Source organism: Podarcis muralis, chromosome 9 (assembly GCF_964188315.1).
Source record: "Podarcis muralis chromosome 9, rPodMur119.hap1.1, whole genome shotgun sequence".
NCBI classification, from domain to species: domain Eukaryota; kingdom Metazoa; phylum Chordata; class Lepidosauria; order Squamata; family Lacertidae; genus Podarcis; species Podarcis muralis.
The window spans coordinates 9,240,790-9,258,350 of NC_135663.1; the positions used below are offsets into that span (position 1 = coordinate 9,240,790).

The 17,561-nt window shown below is 44.3% G+C and overlaps 1 protein-coding gene across 1 annotated transcript in view; it reads left to right on the top strand.

The window, feature by feature from the left end:
- The window catches only part of ADAMTS3 (ADAM metallopeptidase with thrombospondin type 1 motif 3), a 132,723-nt gene extending 116,432 nt beyond the window's left edge, over positions 1-16,291 (top strand). Inside the window, exon 22 of the mRNA XM_028744059.2 lies at positions 11,888-16,291. Coding sequence (XP_028599892.2) covers positions 11,888-12,453 — 566 coding nt within the window. The 3' untranslated portion in view covers positions 12,454-16,291. The remainder of the gene's footprint in view (positions 1-11,887) is intronic.
- Positions 16,292-17,561: the final 1,270 nt, after the last annotated feature.

Here is a 17,561-nt window from a genome sequence, read left to right on the forward strand (position 1 = left end):
CCACAGGTGGTTTTCCCATTAATTTAGAACAAAAGTGATTGGTGGGGGCCTGCCAGATGTTGTTGGACTACAACTCGCATCACTGATGGACACTGGCTAGGAAGGCTCAACCTGATGGGAACTGAAGTCTGACAACATCCAGAGGTCACTGTGTCCACTAGCCCTGATTTGGAACACAGAGCATATAGCCAGCTTGATAGGGGAGATATTCTCACTGGGGAAACAGTGGCAGGGAAGGGTTAAAACAACAACCCTGAATTGCTTGCTTCCAGGCCTTTTTTACCCCAATAAATTTTATTAAAGTTTGAAATAAAATATACCAAGGTTAATATCAAACATCCAATATCTTTTTTATCAAAGATAAAAAACTAATCTAAATAAAAACATGAACCAAAAGGAGAAAAAGAAAGTAGACTGAGAAATAAAGAAAAAAGAGAACTTCCAATTCTTCGTCTGTTGGCTATACGTAAAAAATAATTCAAGACATCCACCCCAACAACTCTACTTTCTATAAACCAATTATTTTCTTCAATCGTCAAACCCAGATATCATAAGTTTATTTTTCACCCAAAAAGTTTCCGATCTTTAGTAAATATTGACAAAGATTTTTCCTCTGATTAAACACATCAGCTTCACCATATCAGCTGAGTCCAATAATTTTAACAACCGTTCTTCCACGATAGGTAACGATGAATGCATGCAACCCAGTCCGGATGAATTTGCACACCCTGCGAGTGGCATGTGATGTAACAGAAAGAGATAGAAGCAACATGAAATACCTGGTTATCAGAAAATTCTGCTGCTCTAAAAGCCTGGTGCACAGTGCTCTTCTTGTAAAAATGAATAAATGAATGAGGTGCTGGCACTCTACAGTCAGAGGCTGTATGCTTCTGAATGCCAATTCCTTGGTACCTGAAGGGAAAGTGCTGTTGCTCTCTGGTCTTGCTTGGGGGCTTGCCCCAGAGCATCTGTTTGGCCACTGTGAGAAAGGATGCTATATCAAATGGTCCACCATACATCAAATTCCATTAGTGTTGGTGTTGCATGTTCCTGAGGTGAGGAGGGCATTTCAGAATGGTTCCACTATTGAGAAGGTCTTCTCACAAGTTGCCACATATCTTAGCTCAGAGAACCATGGCATGGTGAGAAGGATATCCCCTGGTGATATTAAGTCTGGGCAGATGTATAAGAGAGCAGGCAGTCTTTTGGGTATCTATTTCCCAAGCTGCCTAGGACTTTATATTAGTATTATTCATTTCATTTCTATACCACTATATATTTTAAAGAACAAATCTCAAAGCAGTTTACAGCACATTGTTGTTGTTGTTTAGTCGTTTAGTTGTGTCCGACTCTTCGTGATCCCATGGACCAAAGCACGCCAGGCACTCCTGTCTTCCACTGCCTCCCACAGTTTGGTCAAACTCATGTTGGTAGCTTCGAGAACACTGCCCAACCATCTCGTCCTCTGTCGTCCCCTTCTCCTTGTGCCCTCCATCTTTCCCAACATCAGGGTCTTTTCCAGGGAGTCTTCTCTTCTCATGAGGTGGCCAAAGTATTGGAGCCTCAGCTTCAGGATCTGTCCTTCCAGTAAGCACTCAGGGCTGATTCCCTTTAGAAAATTCCCTTACAGCACATTAAAACGGCAAATAAAGCAATCCAGAATAAAACAAACTCAAGCTTTGAGGGAAATGTTTCAGATCCTTCTCTAAGTGACATTTTGCTTTCCCCATTCGCCAGTCTGGCATCCAGAGATCTCCACGTGGTCGCAATTGGACCAGTTGCAAAATGCGCCTGGCGCCTGGCTAATTTCTAACACTGTATTCTCGCAATGCTAATTTCATTTTCTCCAACCTTTTTCCCACTGGCCTGGCAATGGGGAAAAAGAGAAAATGTTGCAGTGTGGAAGCCTAATTGCGATCAAAACAAACACTTTAAATTTAGTTCAGTAGCCTTTTGGCAGCCAAATCAATCAAAACCAGCATTACATTTGGTAGGTGAGTTTCCATCTGCAGCTTCCGAATCACTCTCAAAGCCAGTCCCACATAGAGTGAGTTGCAACAATTCAACTGAGAAATTACAGTGGTACCTCTGGTTACATACTTAATTCGTTCCGGAGGTCCGCTCTTAACCTGAAACTGTTCTTAACCTGAAGCACCACTTTAGCTAATGGGGCCTCCTGCTGCCACCACGTGCTTTCTGTTCTCATCCTGAAGCAAACTTCTTAACCCAAGGTACTGTTTCTGGGTTAGCGGAGTCTGTAACCTGAAGCGTATGTAACCTGAGGTACCACTGTACCAGCTTGTAAACTACAGCAGCTTTCACATGAAACTTTACAATGTCTGAGGCCTGTTGTATTCACTAGAGACACTAGAGGGAAGCAAAGATGTATCTGTTAGCAGAGGGTGGAAGCACATGGAGGTTTTCATTGGTATAAAATGGCATTTCACCTTATCTCTCAAGCCCTCTCGGAAAGAACAGTGCTTCAAATACATTATTATAAGGGAGCCATATTCATTTTTGGCTCAGAGTAAAGAAGGGGCAGGCAGTACAACAGCCCAGGATTTTTTCCAGGTTCATCCCAAGGTGTCATGGACAGTTTTGCGAGACCACTCTTGACTCTTCCTCCCTCAGCTACAATGAGGCTCACGACCAAATGTAAGAAGGAGAAAGTTTTCTACCATGGGAACCTGGTGAATAAGAAATGGATGTCTAGATTATGTGTAGTCCATCTAAAAGGCCAAAATAACCCCAACCACGAGAACCTGTGAGTACGCAACTCAGAGTTGGTACTGATGTGCTCAAAAGTAGACTATTTTTTTAGAAAATGAAACAAAACTTTGCACTGCTATACTTGGATCGATCAGCCCCACCGTGAAATGCATGCGATAGTTTATTGAACAGGTAATAAACATGGAGTGACTTTGGGGACCTTTGTGAATACAGTGGGACCTTGGTTTTCGAACTTAATCTGTTCTGGGAGTCCGTTTGACTTCCAAAACTGTTCGAAAACCAAGGCGCGGCTTCCGATTGGCTGCTGGAACTTCCTGCACTCAATCAGAAACCACGGAAGGCGTGTCACACTTTCAGCTTCCGAAAAATGTTCGCAAACTGGAACACTTCTGGGTTTGCGGCGTTTGGGAACGATTTGTTCGGGAGCCAAGCCGTTTGAGTACCAAGGTACCTCTGCAGTTTGGAATTGCATTTGCTGCACTGGACAACTAAAATCTGGTCAGTCTGCACATACAGCAGAGAAGCAGAAGCCTGAGGCGATAGGATTTTTTAAACCTAGGAACAGTTTTTTTAAAAAAATGGCCTTTCTGACTCACAGTCAGAAGTGGTACAGCCTCCCTCCCCTATCATTTTAGGATTTTTCTACAACCACCTCATTCTGTTGCAAGTTGCAGATCAGGCCAAAGTGACAAAGTGTTCAGAAACTATAACATAAGGGTGACATTTGGCAAAACATCTCTGGCTCCCCTCTGCATATTGGAAACCCGGTGCAAAGATTTGTGCTTCAGTGGTAGTAGCTGCTGTAGTTTAGATATCATCTTAGAAGTTTTCAGTCTCGGATTTGTTGCGCTTCGGCTGAAATTCCTATAGCTGTTTTGTGTTTGTGGAGCACAGCAATCTGTTCTTGTGTGTAGTAAAAAATGGTTGTTATCATGAGATTTGAGTGGGTAATTCCATGGTTTCACATGGTTTCATGCATGTGAAGGGCTTCAAACAGGCTAAAAAATGCAGTTATGAGCCTTTGGGTAATAGGATCCTTGCTGGAAGGCTGATAATTCTCTCACCTCAGTCTCTCCTGGGAAGCCACACTTTTTCTTCCTCCTACACCCCTTCTCCAACGTAAGCTAATGGATAGATCTCTCCCAGGGAAAAGAAGTTGTGTCCCCCAAAATACAAGCAGAAGCCCCATCCCCATGACCCCTAGGAAACATGAGCCTTTCTGGATGGTAACACTTTCACCACTCCCATCTTTCTTGGGGTCCCATGCTCCATTTCCCACCCGACCTACTAGAATTATGATTTTCCCTCCCTCCAATATTAAAGTTTACCCTTGTGAGAAACCCACTGCAGCTATTCTTCTGAAACTTAGCAGGCTTGGTCTCCTTTGAAGAGGTGAGTATTCCTGCAAAGTATATCCAGTTCCATCAGAAAATAAAATACTTTATCCTTAAAAAAGTAAAAAGTAAAAAAGTAAAGGTGCTCTGCATGAACACCCCTGGATAAATCTGCCTACAATTTGGCAGGCTTAATCCACTCGGGAAGGACTCTTATGCCTGCAAGTTTTATCTGCTTCTGTGAAAAGAGAAAAGAGTTCTATCTGTTTTTAGATTTCCAATATTGTTGAATGGGAAGGCGAAAGCGGGCTTTGTTTTTAATAGATCTAATCCCATCCCAAATAAGGAGACAAACTGGAAAGACACAGAGTGGCTCTGAAACAGATCAGGCAACTTATTGAAGCTCTAGGTGAAGGTAAAGGGACCCCTGACCATTAGGTCCAGTCGTGACCGACTCTGGGGTTGCGGCGCTCATCTCGCTTTATTGGCCGAGGGAGCCGGCGTACAGCTTCCGGGTCATGTGGCCAGCATGACTAAGCCGCTTCTGGTGAACCAGAGCAGTGCACGGAAACGCCGTTTACCTTCCCACCGGAGCGGTACCTATTTATCTACTTGCACTTTGACGTGCTTTCGAACTGCTAGGTTGGCAGGAGCAGGGACCGAGCAATGGGCGCTCACTTTTCCTTAGGATGTCCCTATTTTAATTGGAGAAATGGAGGGTATGGATTGGGCGGCTCCCAATCAAGTGTTTAAAAATCACTGTTTTTAAACAGTACAGCATTAAATATTAAAAACTTCCCTGAACAGGGCTGCCTTCAGATGTCTTTTAAAGATAGGATAGCTGCTTATTTCCTTCACATCTGAAGGGAGCGTGTTCCACAGGGTGGGCGCCACTACTGAGAAGGTCCTCTGTCTGGTTCCCTGTAACCTCACTTCTCGCAATAAGGGAACTGCCAGAAGGCCCTTGGCGCTGGACCTTTCCCAATCTGAAAGTTGGATAAAGGTAAAGGGACCCCTGACCATTAGGTCCAGTCGTGGCCGACTCTGGGGTTGCGGCGCTCATCTCCCTTTATTGGCCGAGGGAGCCAGCGTACAGCTTCCAGGTCATGTGGCCAGCATGACTAAGCCGCTTCTGGCGAACCAGAGCAGTGCACGGAAACGCCGTTTACCTTCCCACCGGAGCGGTACCTATTTATCTACTTGCAATGGATGTGCTTTCGAACTGCTAGGTTGGCAGGAGCTGGGACCGAGCAACGGGAGCTCACCCTGTCACGGGGATTCGAACCGCCGACCTTCTGATCAGCAAATCCTAGGCTTTGTGGTTTAACCCATAGCACCACCCGCGTCCAAGCTCTTGAAGCTCTAGAAGCAGATAAATACTAATGGATGAACACCCTCTAGTCTTTGCTGTAACCCTGCAGAGATCATATTGCAGACCTTCCAAACTCCTGTCTCGTTTGCCCCAGGATTTTGCCCAGGGACAAATTGAGGGTGAGGATGGGACCATCCAGGTGTTTTGCCTCATGCATGAAACACCATCAGTTATATTGCTTAGGCAGAGTGTCTAAGTCACAGTTAGAACCGGTGTCCGCACTGGGAACTCTTGCATGCAGTGTGAGAAAAGATAAGCTCATTTATGCATTGAAAACTTTTCAGTAACCTTTTTTTAGCAAATGCAACCTTGGCACCGTTTTGGGAGGGGCGAGAGTTTGCATCCATATGTTAGTCAGCTGTGGGCGGCTGAGATCACAGTATAAAGATGAATTCTACTCATCGGAAAAGGTTGCAGTACATACAGCTGTTCTATAAAACTTCACTATAAATAGAAAGGCAGGACCAAGAGCGAATATTTGTTGTTTCCTATAAAAAGGCAGACTTTGAACTAGATAAAGACAGCAACTATCCATTCTGTACATCTTTGTGTTTATAATTCCGTAATGCTTTTTCGTATGCCAAATGTTCTGCAATTCAAATTTTCAGTGCCTCTGACACACACACAATTTTGGAAGTAATTTCTACTAAAATGTCTTATAAGCAGGTAAGCTTAGGAAAGGGCCAAATTCTCGCAGGTAAGTTAACCATGCCATCAAATGTTGTTGTTTAGTCGTTTAGTCATGTCCGACTCTTCGTGACCCCATGGACCCGAGCATGCCAGGCACTCCTGTCTTCCACTGCCTCCCGCAGTTTGGTCAAACTCATGCTGGTAGCTTCAAGAACACTGTCCAACCATCTCGTCCTCTGTCCTCCCCTTCTCCTTGTGCCCTCCATCTTTCCCAACATCAGGGTCTTTTCCAGGGAGTCTTCTCTTCTCATGAGGTGGCCAAAGTACTGGAGCCTCAGCTTCAGGATCTGTCCTTCCAGTGAGCACTCAGGGCTGATTTCCTTCAGAATGGAGAGGTTTGATCTTCTTGCAGTCCATGGGACTCTCAAGAGTCTCCTCCAGCACTATAATTCAAAAGCATCAATTCTTCGGCGATCAGCCTTCTTTATGGTCCAGCTCTCACTTCCATACATCACTACTGGGAAAACCATAGCTTTAACTATACAGACCTTATGCCATCAAATACTGTCCACTCAAAAGTGCATCCAACTGAGTTCAATGAGGCTTACTCCCAGGTATGCAGACCTGTAAATTACTGATTTATTTATTGAATACTTTTTTCTATACTTAATATACAGGCAATCTTCATTTTGCACAGAGGTTACATTCCCGCCCTGCCTCCATTCTGCCCGTTTAGGGACATTTTAAGTTCACTTCCAGGTGAACTTTAAGTTCACCTGTGCGCTCATGCACAGTCAGGGGGTGGCGAGGAAGGCTCCCGCCAGTGGTGCAAGCAAGGGGGGAGACGCAAAATCAGTGCCCATAAATATGTCTATAAATAAAAATATTGATTATTGCCTCATAAGAAAAGGTTTTAAACAAAGAGTCTTTATATGATATGCAGGGGCCCTGTTTTCCTCTATTTTTTCCCATGCCACATCCCTTTTCCATGGCTAGGGGGTGCAATCTGGACATTTCTGCCAGGGGCGCAAGATCACCTAGCTACGGCTCTGCCAATCATATGTGCATAAATCAGTCGTTGCCTGTATAAAACAACTCTAAGTGGAGTGCACCTCTTTAATCTTCTACCCTCGGGCAGGAGATATAGAAGTATAATCAGTCGTACCAACAGGCTATAAAACAGTTTATATCCATGGGCTGTTAGGCTGCTGAACGGAAAATAATATAGTGCATCTGACTTTCGGGGTTGGTGTGTCGTGCGACAAGCACACAGAGTGCAAGAGATTGAGTGTTTGTGTGGAGGGGAGGGAGGTTCAGTTAATTTCATTGTACACAGGTTGTACATTGACAATAAATGTATTATTATTATTATTATTATTATTATTATTATTATTATTATTATTTCCAGCTATTTTAAAAAAGAAGAAACGCAAACACACACAAATATGTTTTATCTATAAATATATTTGTGCTGAAACCCTCAGACGGGATAGCTTGGTAGAATCTGAGATTCTTAATCTAGGGTTGTGGGTTCAAGTCCAACATTGGGCAAAAAGATTGCTGGGGGGTTGGACTAGATGATCCTTGGGGTCCCTTCCAACTCTATGATTCCATGGATACAACTTGCAAAGAAAAGCAATAAAATGTTTGGAAATGCAATAAAGCATTATAACTGGATGGAGGGGGGAATATGAAGTTCATTTTATCTTCACAGCAACCCTGAGAGGTAGGCTAGGCAAAGAGGGAGTGACTGGCCTAAGATCACCCCATGAGTTTGGTGGCTGAACATGGATTTGAACTCTTCATCTTAGATTGGTGGCCTTGAAAATTTTCTGATTTGTAAAGCTGTAGGCAACTTCATTGTTATTTTTAATTACTCAACCATTAAATAATTGCTAGTTAATATTAGTTATGATATCAGCTATGGTTTTCAGCCATTTCTTACCTTATTTACCATTGGCTTGCTTTTATATATTGACATTCCACCCTTCAGTGTAAGGATGCTCCATGTAAAATCAATAAAACAATGAAAGCATATAGCTGTAATAAAACAATGGAGTAAAACAGCAGAGAATGGCAGTGTTAAGACAAACCCGTCATGTCTTGAAAGCCCCAGGAGCAAAGTTTTTAAAGACTATATTTATGGGAAGACATCCACCTGCTTTCCAGGAAATGATACACTGCCAAGGCGGGAGTCGGGAACAGGTCAGGAATAACTCTCAAGGTGTCAGCGAAGTTAACTCTTTATTCAAGGAAACAAAACAGCTCAAGCAGGCCTAGTGTGGTGTAGTGGTTAAGAGCGGTAGACTCGTAATCTGGTGAACTGGGTTTGATTCCCCACTCCTCCGCATGCAGCTGCTGGGTGACCTTGGGCTAGTCACACTTCTTTGAAGTCTCTCAGCCTCACTCACCTCACAGAGTGTTTGTTGTTGGGGAGGAAGAAAAAGGAGAATGTTAGCTGCTTTGAGACTCCTTCGGGTAGTGATAAATCCAAACTCCTCCTCCTCCTCTTCTTCTTCTTCTTCTTCTTCTTCTTCTTCTTCTTCTTCTTCTTCTTCAGCACAGCAACTCTTCCCAGTAGGTCTTGCCCCAAGGAGGCAGTAGCGAGGACTGAAGGTCCCGTCCTTCCCACCGCTTCCTAAGTCTCCTCCTCCCTCCTCCTCTTCCCCAGCAACCTGAGACTTCTTCACCTTGTCTGTTTTTGCTGTGCCCTCTTCATACCTCTTCTAGTTCTGAGAGACCAGGGGGAAAGACAGCTGGTGGCAGCAGGAGATGGAGACTCCCTGACTTCTTCAGCAGCCTAACATATCTCTGCTTCTTGGTTCCCCTCCTCTCCTGCCTCTGATTCTGGACTGCTCTCTGCCACAGACTCTCACTTCTCACTAAGCAAACCCTGTTAGCTCTTCAGCTCCTGACACTTCCATTTCCCAGTCTGCTCCCTCTTCTCCCTATGACCACTCATTGTCATCCCACCACCAATCCTCGGGCTCTGAGCCTTCTTCCCTTGGGGGTTCCCCAACTGGTGCCCTTCACCATTTCTCTATCCAACCAGCCCATGACATCTTTTAAGGATGGGAGAGAATTTTGATTCTGTACTCATTTGAGGTTGAACCTACTTAACATTTTCTGAAAGGGTATGCAATCCTTCAAACTTCACATTTCTACAAATTTTACAATGCAGTTCTATGACTAAATGGTGTGCCTAAAAATGCAGGTACTAGAGTAAAGTGTGCATAAAATTTGGTGAAAATAGCATATGAAAATACACTATATCAGGTGAACTTGCCTCGCAAAAACGTGTGTATTAGGCAAAATTGCATACAAACAAAGAAGAAATTTGCACTGAAATACTGGCAGATTTTCCCCATGACATTAAAATTGCAAACTTGTGCAGAAATGTGGAGAGCTTAATATAAGTGTTGAAAAATGAGAACTGGAGGAAAACAAAAATTGACATATTCAACCATCCCTAATTGGAACATCCTCATGAAATAAATGAAAGTCAGTTAAGGGTATTTGCTAATTTCCAGATTTAGCTATTTTCCATTTTAAATCTTCATTAATACACATTTGTTTTCATTTCTGTGTGAATTAAATCACTTATACTTAATAAGCCATACCGAATTCAGTGGAATTTACTCCCAGATTAGTGAATATAAGGTTCTAGCAAGAGAGGGCACAGCTCTTGAAGCAAGTTAGACCTGGGCATTTCAGATAAACATGAAAATGTCTGCAGAACGGGATAATCCTCAAATATGAAATGGGTCTCTGAGCACAACAGCAGCAGACATAATTGTAAATGTTTTTTTCCAAGCAAACAAGCGTGTATTCAGGTGGGATTTATTTATTTTTAAATGCACCTCTAATCTCACCTTCTGTAGATGCTTCAAGAACTGGGGCTCCCATGGTGGATGCTTAGAGCACTTGATTAAACAAAAAAAAAAATCCTGTTGTTAAGTAAGGGGTAAAATCAGCTTTCTGAAAGAGCTACCAGCAGGCTGCCAGGAGAGGAATAAACTCCTTTAGGTAATTTTAGACTCCAGATTTATTGGTCCTCTCACCCAACTGTGCACAGTCTTTATTTCACTACTTCAAATGTGGTACTGGCTGCATTCAGCGGTTCTCCTGCTCATTCTGCTGAATGGGTCTCTGGTTTTCTGTCCCAAAGTCCTGCCCTGATAGCACCACTGAAACTTCTCCCCGATTCTCATCTATCACCTGCTGCCAAGACCCAGTTTTCTAATGCATCTGGATTCTGTTCCCCAGAAATGGAACACAAGCAATTTTGTGCACTTCTGGTCCCACATTTTGGCCATCCCTTTCTTGATGTGCCTATGGCTCTTCTCTTCCTCTGCTCTGTGGTCGGTCGTAGTGGGAAGGGAGAAATCAGCCTTGAGCAGGGTGTAGTTTTCAAAGCTGAGGTTCAGCAGCCTAGACACAGAGTATAGGGGCATCAAGGGAACAGGTGGATAGCTCGGTTGGTGAAAGCATGGTGCTGATGATGCCCAGGTCAGAAGTTTGAGCCTTGTATGAGACGGCTGCATATTCCTGCATTGCAGGGGGTTGGACTAGATCAGTGTTTCCCAAACTTGGGTCTTCAGCTGCTTTTGGACTACAACTCCCATCATCCCTAGCTAGCAGGACCAGTGGTCCGGGATGATGGGAACTGTAGTTCAAAAGCAGCTGGAGACCCAGGTTTGGGAAACACTGGACTAGATGATCCTCGGGGTCACTTCCAACTCTACAATTATTTGATTCAATGGTAAGCACCGAGGGCCTTCTGGCAGTTCCCTCCCTGCAAGAAGCCAAGTTATGGGGAACCAGGCAGAGGGCCTTCTCGGTAGTGGCACCCACCCTGTGGAACACCCTCCCACCAGATGTCAAAGAGAATAACAACTACCAGACTTTTAGATGACATCTGAAGGCAGCCCTGTTTAGGGAAGCTTGTAATGTCTGGTGCATTACTGTACTTTAATATTGTGTTGGAAGCTGCCTAGAGTGGCTGGGGAAACCCAGCCAGATGGGCGGGGTATAAATAATAAATTTATTATTATTATTATTATTATTATTATTATTATTATTATTATTATCTGCATGCAGGCAAGCAGAAGAATATCAGAGGGAAGCAGGATGCACTGAGAGGTATAGAAAGCGCTGAAGTAGCCACACAGCTCCATGGGCGTTCCTTTTTTTAAATTGAGTTTGAGAAGATCTTGCTCTCCCTTCTTGAGATTAAATCTGAATTGGGTGTTTGTGTGCAAGAGAGAGGAGCTGAGCAAGGTAGAGAACTTAAAAGCTCTTTTTGAACTGGGAAAGCCCAGTTGTGGGTTGTTCCTGTGAGATCATAGAAGCCCCAGGATGTTTGCGCAGGGACAGTTCCAAGGGTTTGGGTATATACGTTTTTGCGTATACACAGAACCCTTGGAACCGAACTCTAAGATGAGATCATGCTGTATATGCAAATGTGGATGTTGAATAAATTTTTATTGACATAAGGAAATCAGATACACACACACACAATTCTTCCAAGGAGCTTGGTGATAAGATTACTCAAGGATTTTGCATTTTAAAGCAAACGAACCTGATTTGCAATTCCTAGGCTAATAAATCAGAACGCAGGTATGTTTCAGTTTTTTAGACGTTTCCGAATTTTGCAACACAGTGTACCTAAATCCAAAATAAAATATGCATTTTGTGAAAAACAATAAGAGAGAGAGCGAATGAATGAATGAATGAATGAATGAATGAATGAATGAATGGACTCCATCAGGCTCTTCTGGTGTCCTTATGTTCTTGACTCTTGTTCGGTTCTGTCTTTCAGACGAACCATGCCTAGGCGACAAATCTATCTTCTGCCAAATGGAAGTGCTATCCCGGTACTGCTCCATCCCGGGCTACAAGAAGCTCTGCTGTGAATCTTGCAGCAAACGTAGCAGCACCCTCCCGCCACCTTACCTTAGCGAAGCTGCCGAGACCGAAGAGGGCGTGATGATCAACCTCCCCAAGACTTTGGCTTCTCCAACGTCTTCAGTCCCTCCTCGCTCTGAGAGGCGCGGTTCTTTGGTCAGGATGTCCTTGGCAGAAGAAGACAGGCATGCCCTGATCCCCAATGCCTACGGAAGGGCCAGGGTTGCCAGCCCACCTCAGCGGAGAATTCAAAGCCAAGCGAGGAACAAGACTTCTGGGCCGGTTGCGACGCCGTTACAACTGCCAACCATGAGTGGTCACCTTTCCATCCACACATCCACAGCCTTGTTAGATATCGGTCCAGCTGTGACACAGAACAGCAGTTCAGCTGGTGTCCTTTCTCCAAACAGACCCTCAAAGAAAAATGAGAAGCAAGCGGACAGGCGGCAACCTCCGAGGCCTTCCACTGTGGAAAGATGAAACTTAGAAATGAAAAAGGGGGGTGGGAGATACCTAAAGTGGAGAATGTGTCTCCTTGCTTTGTTTGGAGTACGGTGATGCATGCAAACCCTTCCAACACAAAACTTTCAACAAGTCAACCGCAGAAAAGGAGGTGGGGAAAAAAAGTGCTGGCTCACTTTCCAGTGACATCCATCCTTCACTCAGTTCCTCCTCTTCTTCCTCCTCCTCCTCCCAACATCTGGCCACCCCAAAAACTTTGAAGGGAAGCACCAAAAATCACACCGATGTAAAAAGAAGAAGAAGAAGCAAGTAGATGAGTGGGTTGGCCATTCTCTGCCACCCAGACCCCCTAACGTTGCACGTTGGCTGCTTTTGAGGGTGGAAAGTATGATTGATTAAAAATAAAGGAAGGAAAGAAATTAAATGTTGCTTTTGAGGGGCGGGAGGGGGCAACCAAGCAAAGGCACCAAAGTTTACACATCTACAGCGTATTTTTTACTGTGGAACATTTGACCTCCATATGAATTGTATTGCTAATTTATCTCTATAAGCAAATGCTAGAGTATGGTTCACCGTTGTCATGTACATAGGCTTGGTTGGCACATCATGCTGAGCCAAAGCATGGCTGAGCATGGCCACATGAAGATGCAGCCTCCCAGAGGGCGATTCAGCTGTGTTGTTCCTCCCCAGCTACTTAGCCATGAGTTAGCTTAGTATAGGGTCCTGTGAGGCTCCAGAGGTTACTGGAATACAACTCCCATCATCCCTGCCTGTGGGCCATGCTGGCTGAGGATGATGGGAGTTGAAGTCCAACAACATCTGGAGGGCCACAGGTTCCCCATCCCTGGCCCAGTGTGTCATCTGAAGCCAGGATCTCTCGTGGCTTAGCTCTCCCGTACAAACCATGAGGCATAAAAAACACACGCAGGCCATAGTTTGGTTTTAGCTTGTGGTTAACCTGGAGAGAGCAGGCCCACAAGCCTGTTAGCCAAGCCAGTTAAATAATGCAGGCAGAGTACACAAAGAGGAAGAATCCTCAGAAAACTGTGAGGACACTGGAATCAACCTCAGTGTATAACTTGAGGGGGAACGAACGGAAAAGTTTATTCATAGTCAGGAGACATTCAGTCAAATATACAGAGGGAAAACTTCTTCAGAGTCACACAGCCAATCAGGGCACATGTTGCCTTTGGAACCATCATGTCTTGCTGCCTGGTTGCTAAGCAGTACTTCTACCCCGCCTCTAGGCTAGGTGGCTTTAACAGTGGCAACAGAATTTACCCTTCAATTACAACACCTGGGTTCAGGTCCCACATAACAACAGCACAGCAAACAGAAAGGATCAAAGCAGCCACAGTCTCCTTTCCTGGAGCCTGCTTTCTCATGCGCTCATGCTAAGCTATGCTTCGTTTTAGCACAATGTGCAAACCAGGTCATAGTGCATATAATGGATAGAGAGGGAGGAAAAACATTGTTATTTTTTCAGAGTTTTGTGTTATTCAGCCATTTGTTTGTGGACTTTGCATTTCAGGATCATGTTTAGGTGCCTGCTGTTCAGTTCTGCCTTATTTACAAGCCATCAACATGTTTGTTTTTTGCTGGGATCCGAAGACCTGGATACAAACAGTGCTGCACACCAATCCAGGTCGCCAAATGGCTTTGGACATCCATGAAGGCTTTCTAGATCTCCATTTCCCAGCATGATTTCCTTGTGCTGCCTCAGACTTACTCTAGAGTATCTCCCAACATTCTGATGTGGGCACAGTATCAACTGAGGTTAAGTCTGAAGACCTGAAAGGCTGGCCTTCACTCCCAGCTAGGCTGGTGAAATATACTTGGAGTCGAGTGTGAATTTCATGCTCTTTATTCAGCCCGTAGTAGCAATGAATGAAATTTTCCCCAAAATGTCTAGCTATGTATACATTATTTACACATTGGGCCCCGCATGATTGGCTAATTCCGGGCTGCTCCTGTAGGCCAATCAGGTTGCGGATTCACTTCCTCCAGAAGCCTGATTGGCTGCTCCTTTATATCCTTCCAAGGGCATTGGGGTGATCATCTCAGTCATGCAATCCATGGCTTGGAGAGATGAAAGGCAGCAAAAAGTGCATGTTCTAAGTTGATTCATTCACACCACTTTAGGTATGTGGGGTCGCTGAACTGTCCTGGCAAAGAAAGGGAAAGCAATTCTCCGTGCCTCTGGTGGGTAGGAAACAAACATGCAACCTAACACCCCAGCCTATACTTAAGGGGGTTTACTGAGGCCTGGACTCACAGTGCCTTCTTCTTTTGCTTGTACTCCAGTGCAGCATCAGTTGCACATGGGCTCTGCACACCAATCCCAACATTAGATGGTGCAACTGAGATTGCAAATGACCATGATTTACAGTGCGGTCGGTCACAAGTGGCATTGGCACTGCCTTGTCTAGAAAACGTCCAGGATGGTTTGGCCCATCACAGGGACATCACCAAAGCTGCAAATTTAAATGGGACCTGAGAAGAAATTGGTAGAAAAGGTGAAGATAACCATGGGCACATCCTCGATGAAATGAATGCTAGAATTTGGGGGCCACTTGCTATGAGAGAAGGAGGGTGTAAGGATTTACTGACGGAGCACATGGCTCCTGCCTGGAGACATGATAATAGCCACCTACCTGAAGCTGAGCACAGGGACATAGGAATCGGCCTTATCTCAAGTTAAACCATTAGTCCATCTAGCTCAATATTATATGCCCTGATTGGCAGGATCTCTCTTGGGTTTCAGGCAGCTTTCTCTCCCAACCCAACTTGGAGATATCAGGAAATGAAGCTGGGGCTTTCTATGGGTGAAGCAGATGCTCTCCCTGAAATATACTCAGAGTCCTGCAGTGATTTCATGCTCTTTATTGCAGCTTGTAAAACAGTGATTGAATCCCCCCCCCCCAAACCTCAGGCCTTTATATACATTGTTTACACAATGAGTCCCGTCTGATTGGCTGATTCTGCTTCCCTCCTGGAGCCTGATTGGTCTGCTCCCACAGGCCAATCGGTTGTTGCATTCTACAAACCTACCAGCCTAATAGGCTGATTAACGTCATCCTGGAGCCTGATTGGTCTTCTCCTGCAAGCCAATCAGTTGTTGCATTCTAGGATCCTACCTGCCTATTGTTCTAGGCTCCAAGCTTAGTAGTCTGGTCGGTCCTTCCAAAAGAAATTGTCTGGGGACCCTGTGTATGCTACCTTGAATTCCAGGGGGGAAATGAAGGGATACAAAATTAATCACTAAGTAAGAAAAACGATCTGTGTGCACACGGCTCCAAGTTCGGTTCTTGGCATCTCCAGGACCAGAGTTCAGAAATGCCCTTACAAGAGACCATGGGGCACTGCTGTTGGTCAAAGTATAGAGTACTTGAGCAGATGGACCCATGCTTGCCTGACTGCCTTTCTTTTCAATAGGGCTTGTGCATGAGAAGGTCTTGCTTATGGCACTCCCCTGGTGTGCAGTAAAAGTATGGTAATGTCCCTGAAAAGAAGGTGACTTAAGTTTACTTAAAAAAAAAAAAAAAAAATCTGCTAAATTGCCTGTTCGTCAAAGCCAAAGAGCAACTCCAAACTAGGACAGGAACATGGTGTAGGAGTGGCAAGCGCTGGAAAAGCACTTAACTTTTTCATCGGTTTCAAGCTGAGAGAGTGCATTGACCAGCTGCACCACCATATATGCATCCAACTGGGACAAATTGCCAGCCATTTGGGTCACTATCAAACTTGTCAGGCAACTTCTCTCTCTCTTTGTGTGTGTGCGTGTGTGTGTGTGCAGGGTTTCGCTGTAAGGTACTTGTATATAGGAATGAAAAGTAAAGCTATTTATTAAAAGTTGGTTGTGGTGGTTTTCTGTGCCAGTGTTTCATGTCCTGAAAACTTGCGCTTAAGATGGCAGCACCGTTTCCTCTGGTGTAAAGTGTTTCAAATTGAATTTCACACACGGCTCCAAAGGGCAGTTGCAGTCTAAGTGTGTTTATATGCACGTAAGGGCCTCACTGCAGAGAACATACCTTAAAAAATGTAGACGTGTGTCAGCTGAGCTCTTTCCTATTTAAATTACCGAGCAAGGACAGAGTGCCCATCCCACCAACATTTTGCATTTTGCTTTTGAAATGTCATTTCTGAATCTATTTGAAGATTTATAGCATGCCCTTCCAATGCATTTCTATTAGCTCTGTGTTCAAATATGCCTTTTCAATTTCTTGAAATGTTTCTTCCCTGGTGAAAGAGGCTTCCAGTTATTTTTGTTTGCCTCTTTCTCAGGGTGCTTTAGAATTATTTTAGACTTTCTTTATCATTTTAGTGGCTGTAGGAATGCAAGAGCACATCCCATCCGCAGCTGGCTGTCAGATGCCTGATACCAGTGTGGTTGCTGATTTTGTTTTCAAAGGCAGTCTTTCCTTTTACCTTGGCGGGGGGGAAAGTTTTTACATTGACTTATTTAGAAGTAAAGCCATGCCAGTTAAAACACACACAACTCAAACCAATTAAGGGCTGTCAGACTCACAGTAGGTAACTTACCCATCTTCCTATATGTACAGGAAAGTTTTCATGGAACATGGGCACCATATCTGCTCCTGAGGGTTGGGGAAAACCCCAGAACAGATCCAGGGGCACATGGAGAGCCCACAGGGAGAGGAGAGGGATTGGACGTCCCATTGAACAGGCAGAAGTCCTTGTACTATATATCCCTTCTCCTCCTCCTGGACTGTAAAGTCCAGTAACACAAAACAACAGTAGACTAATTTTCCCCACCCTGCTCCACTCAGTTGCTGCTTGTAGTGTCAGAAAAACTAATGAGCCAACTTCAATAGATACAACCCACAGAACAAAGATGAATTAAACATGGAAGGTGTGGAAACTCCTCTACAATATTTGTAGATTTCACTCACGGAAGAATTTTGATTTGATGCCTCAAAAACCATGTTATCCACCAGGATGTTCCCAAATGCCACATTTTAATGTAGGAATCCTTACTAGCAATGTTGCCAGTCTAGTGCAACTGGCATTCCAGACACACATGAAATTCAAAGAGGAAGAAAGTAATGACACATTTTGTACATCGACATGAGCAGAGATGCTTCTTGCACAGAAATCCCACCCAA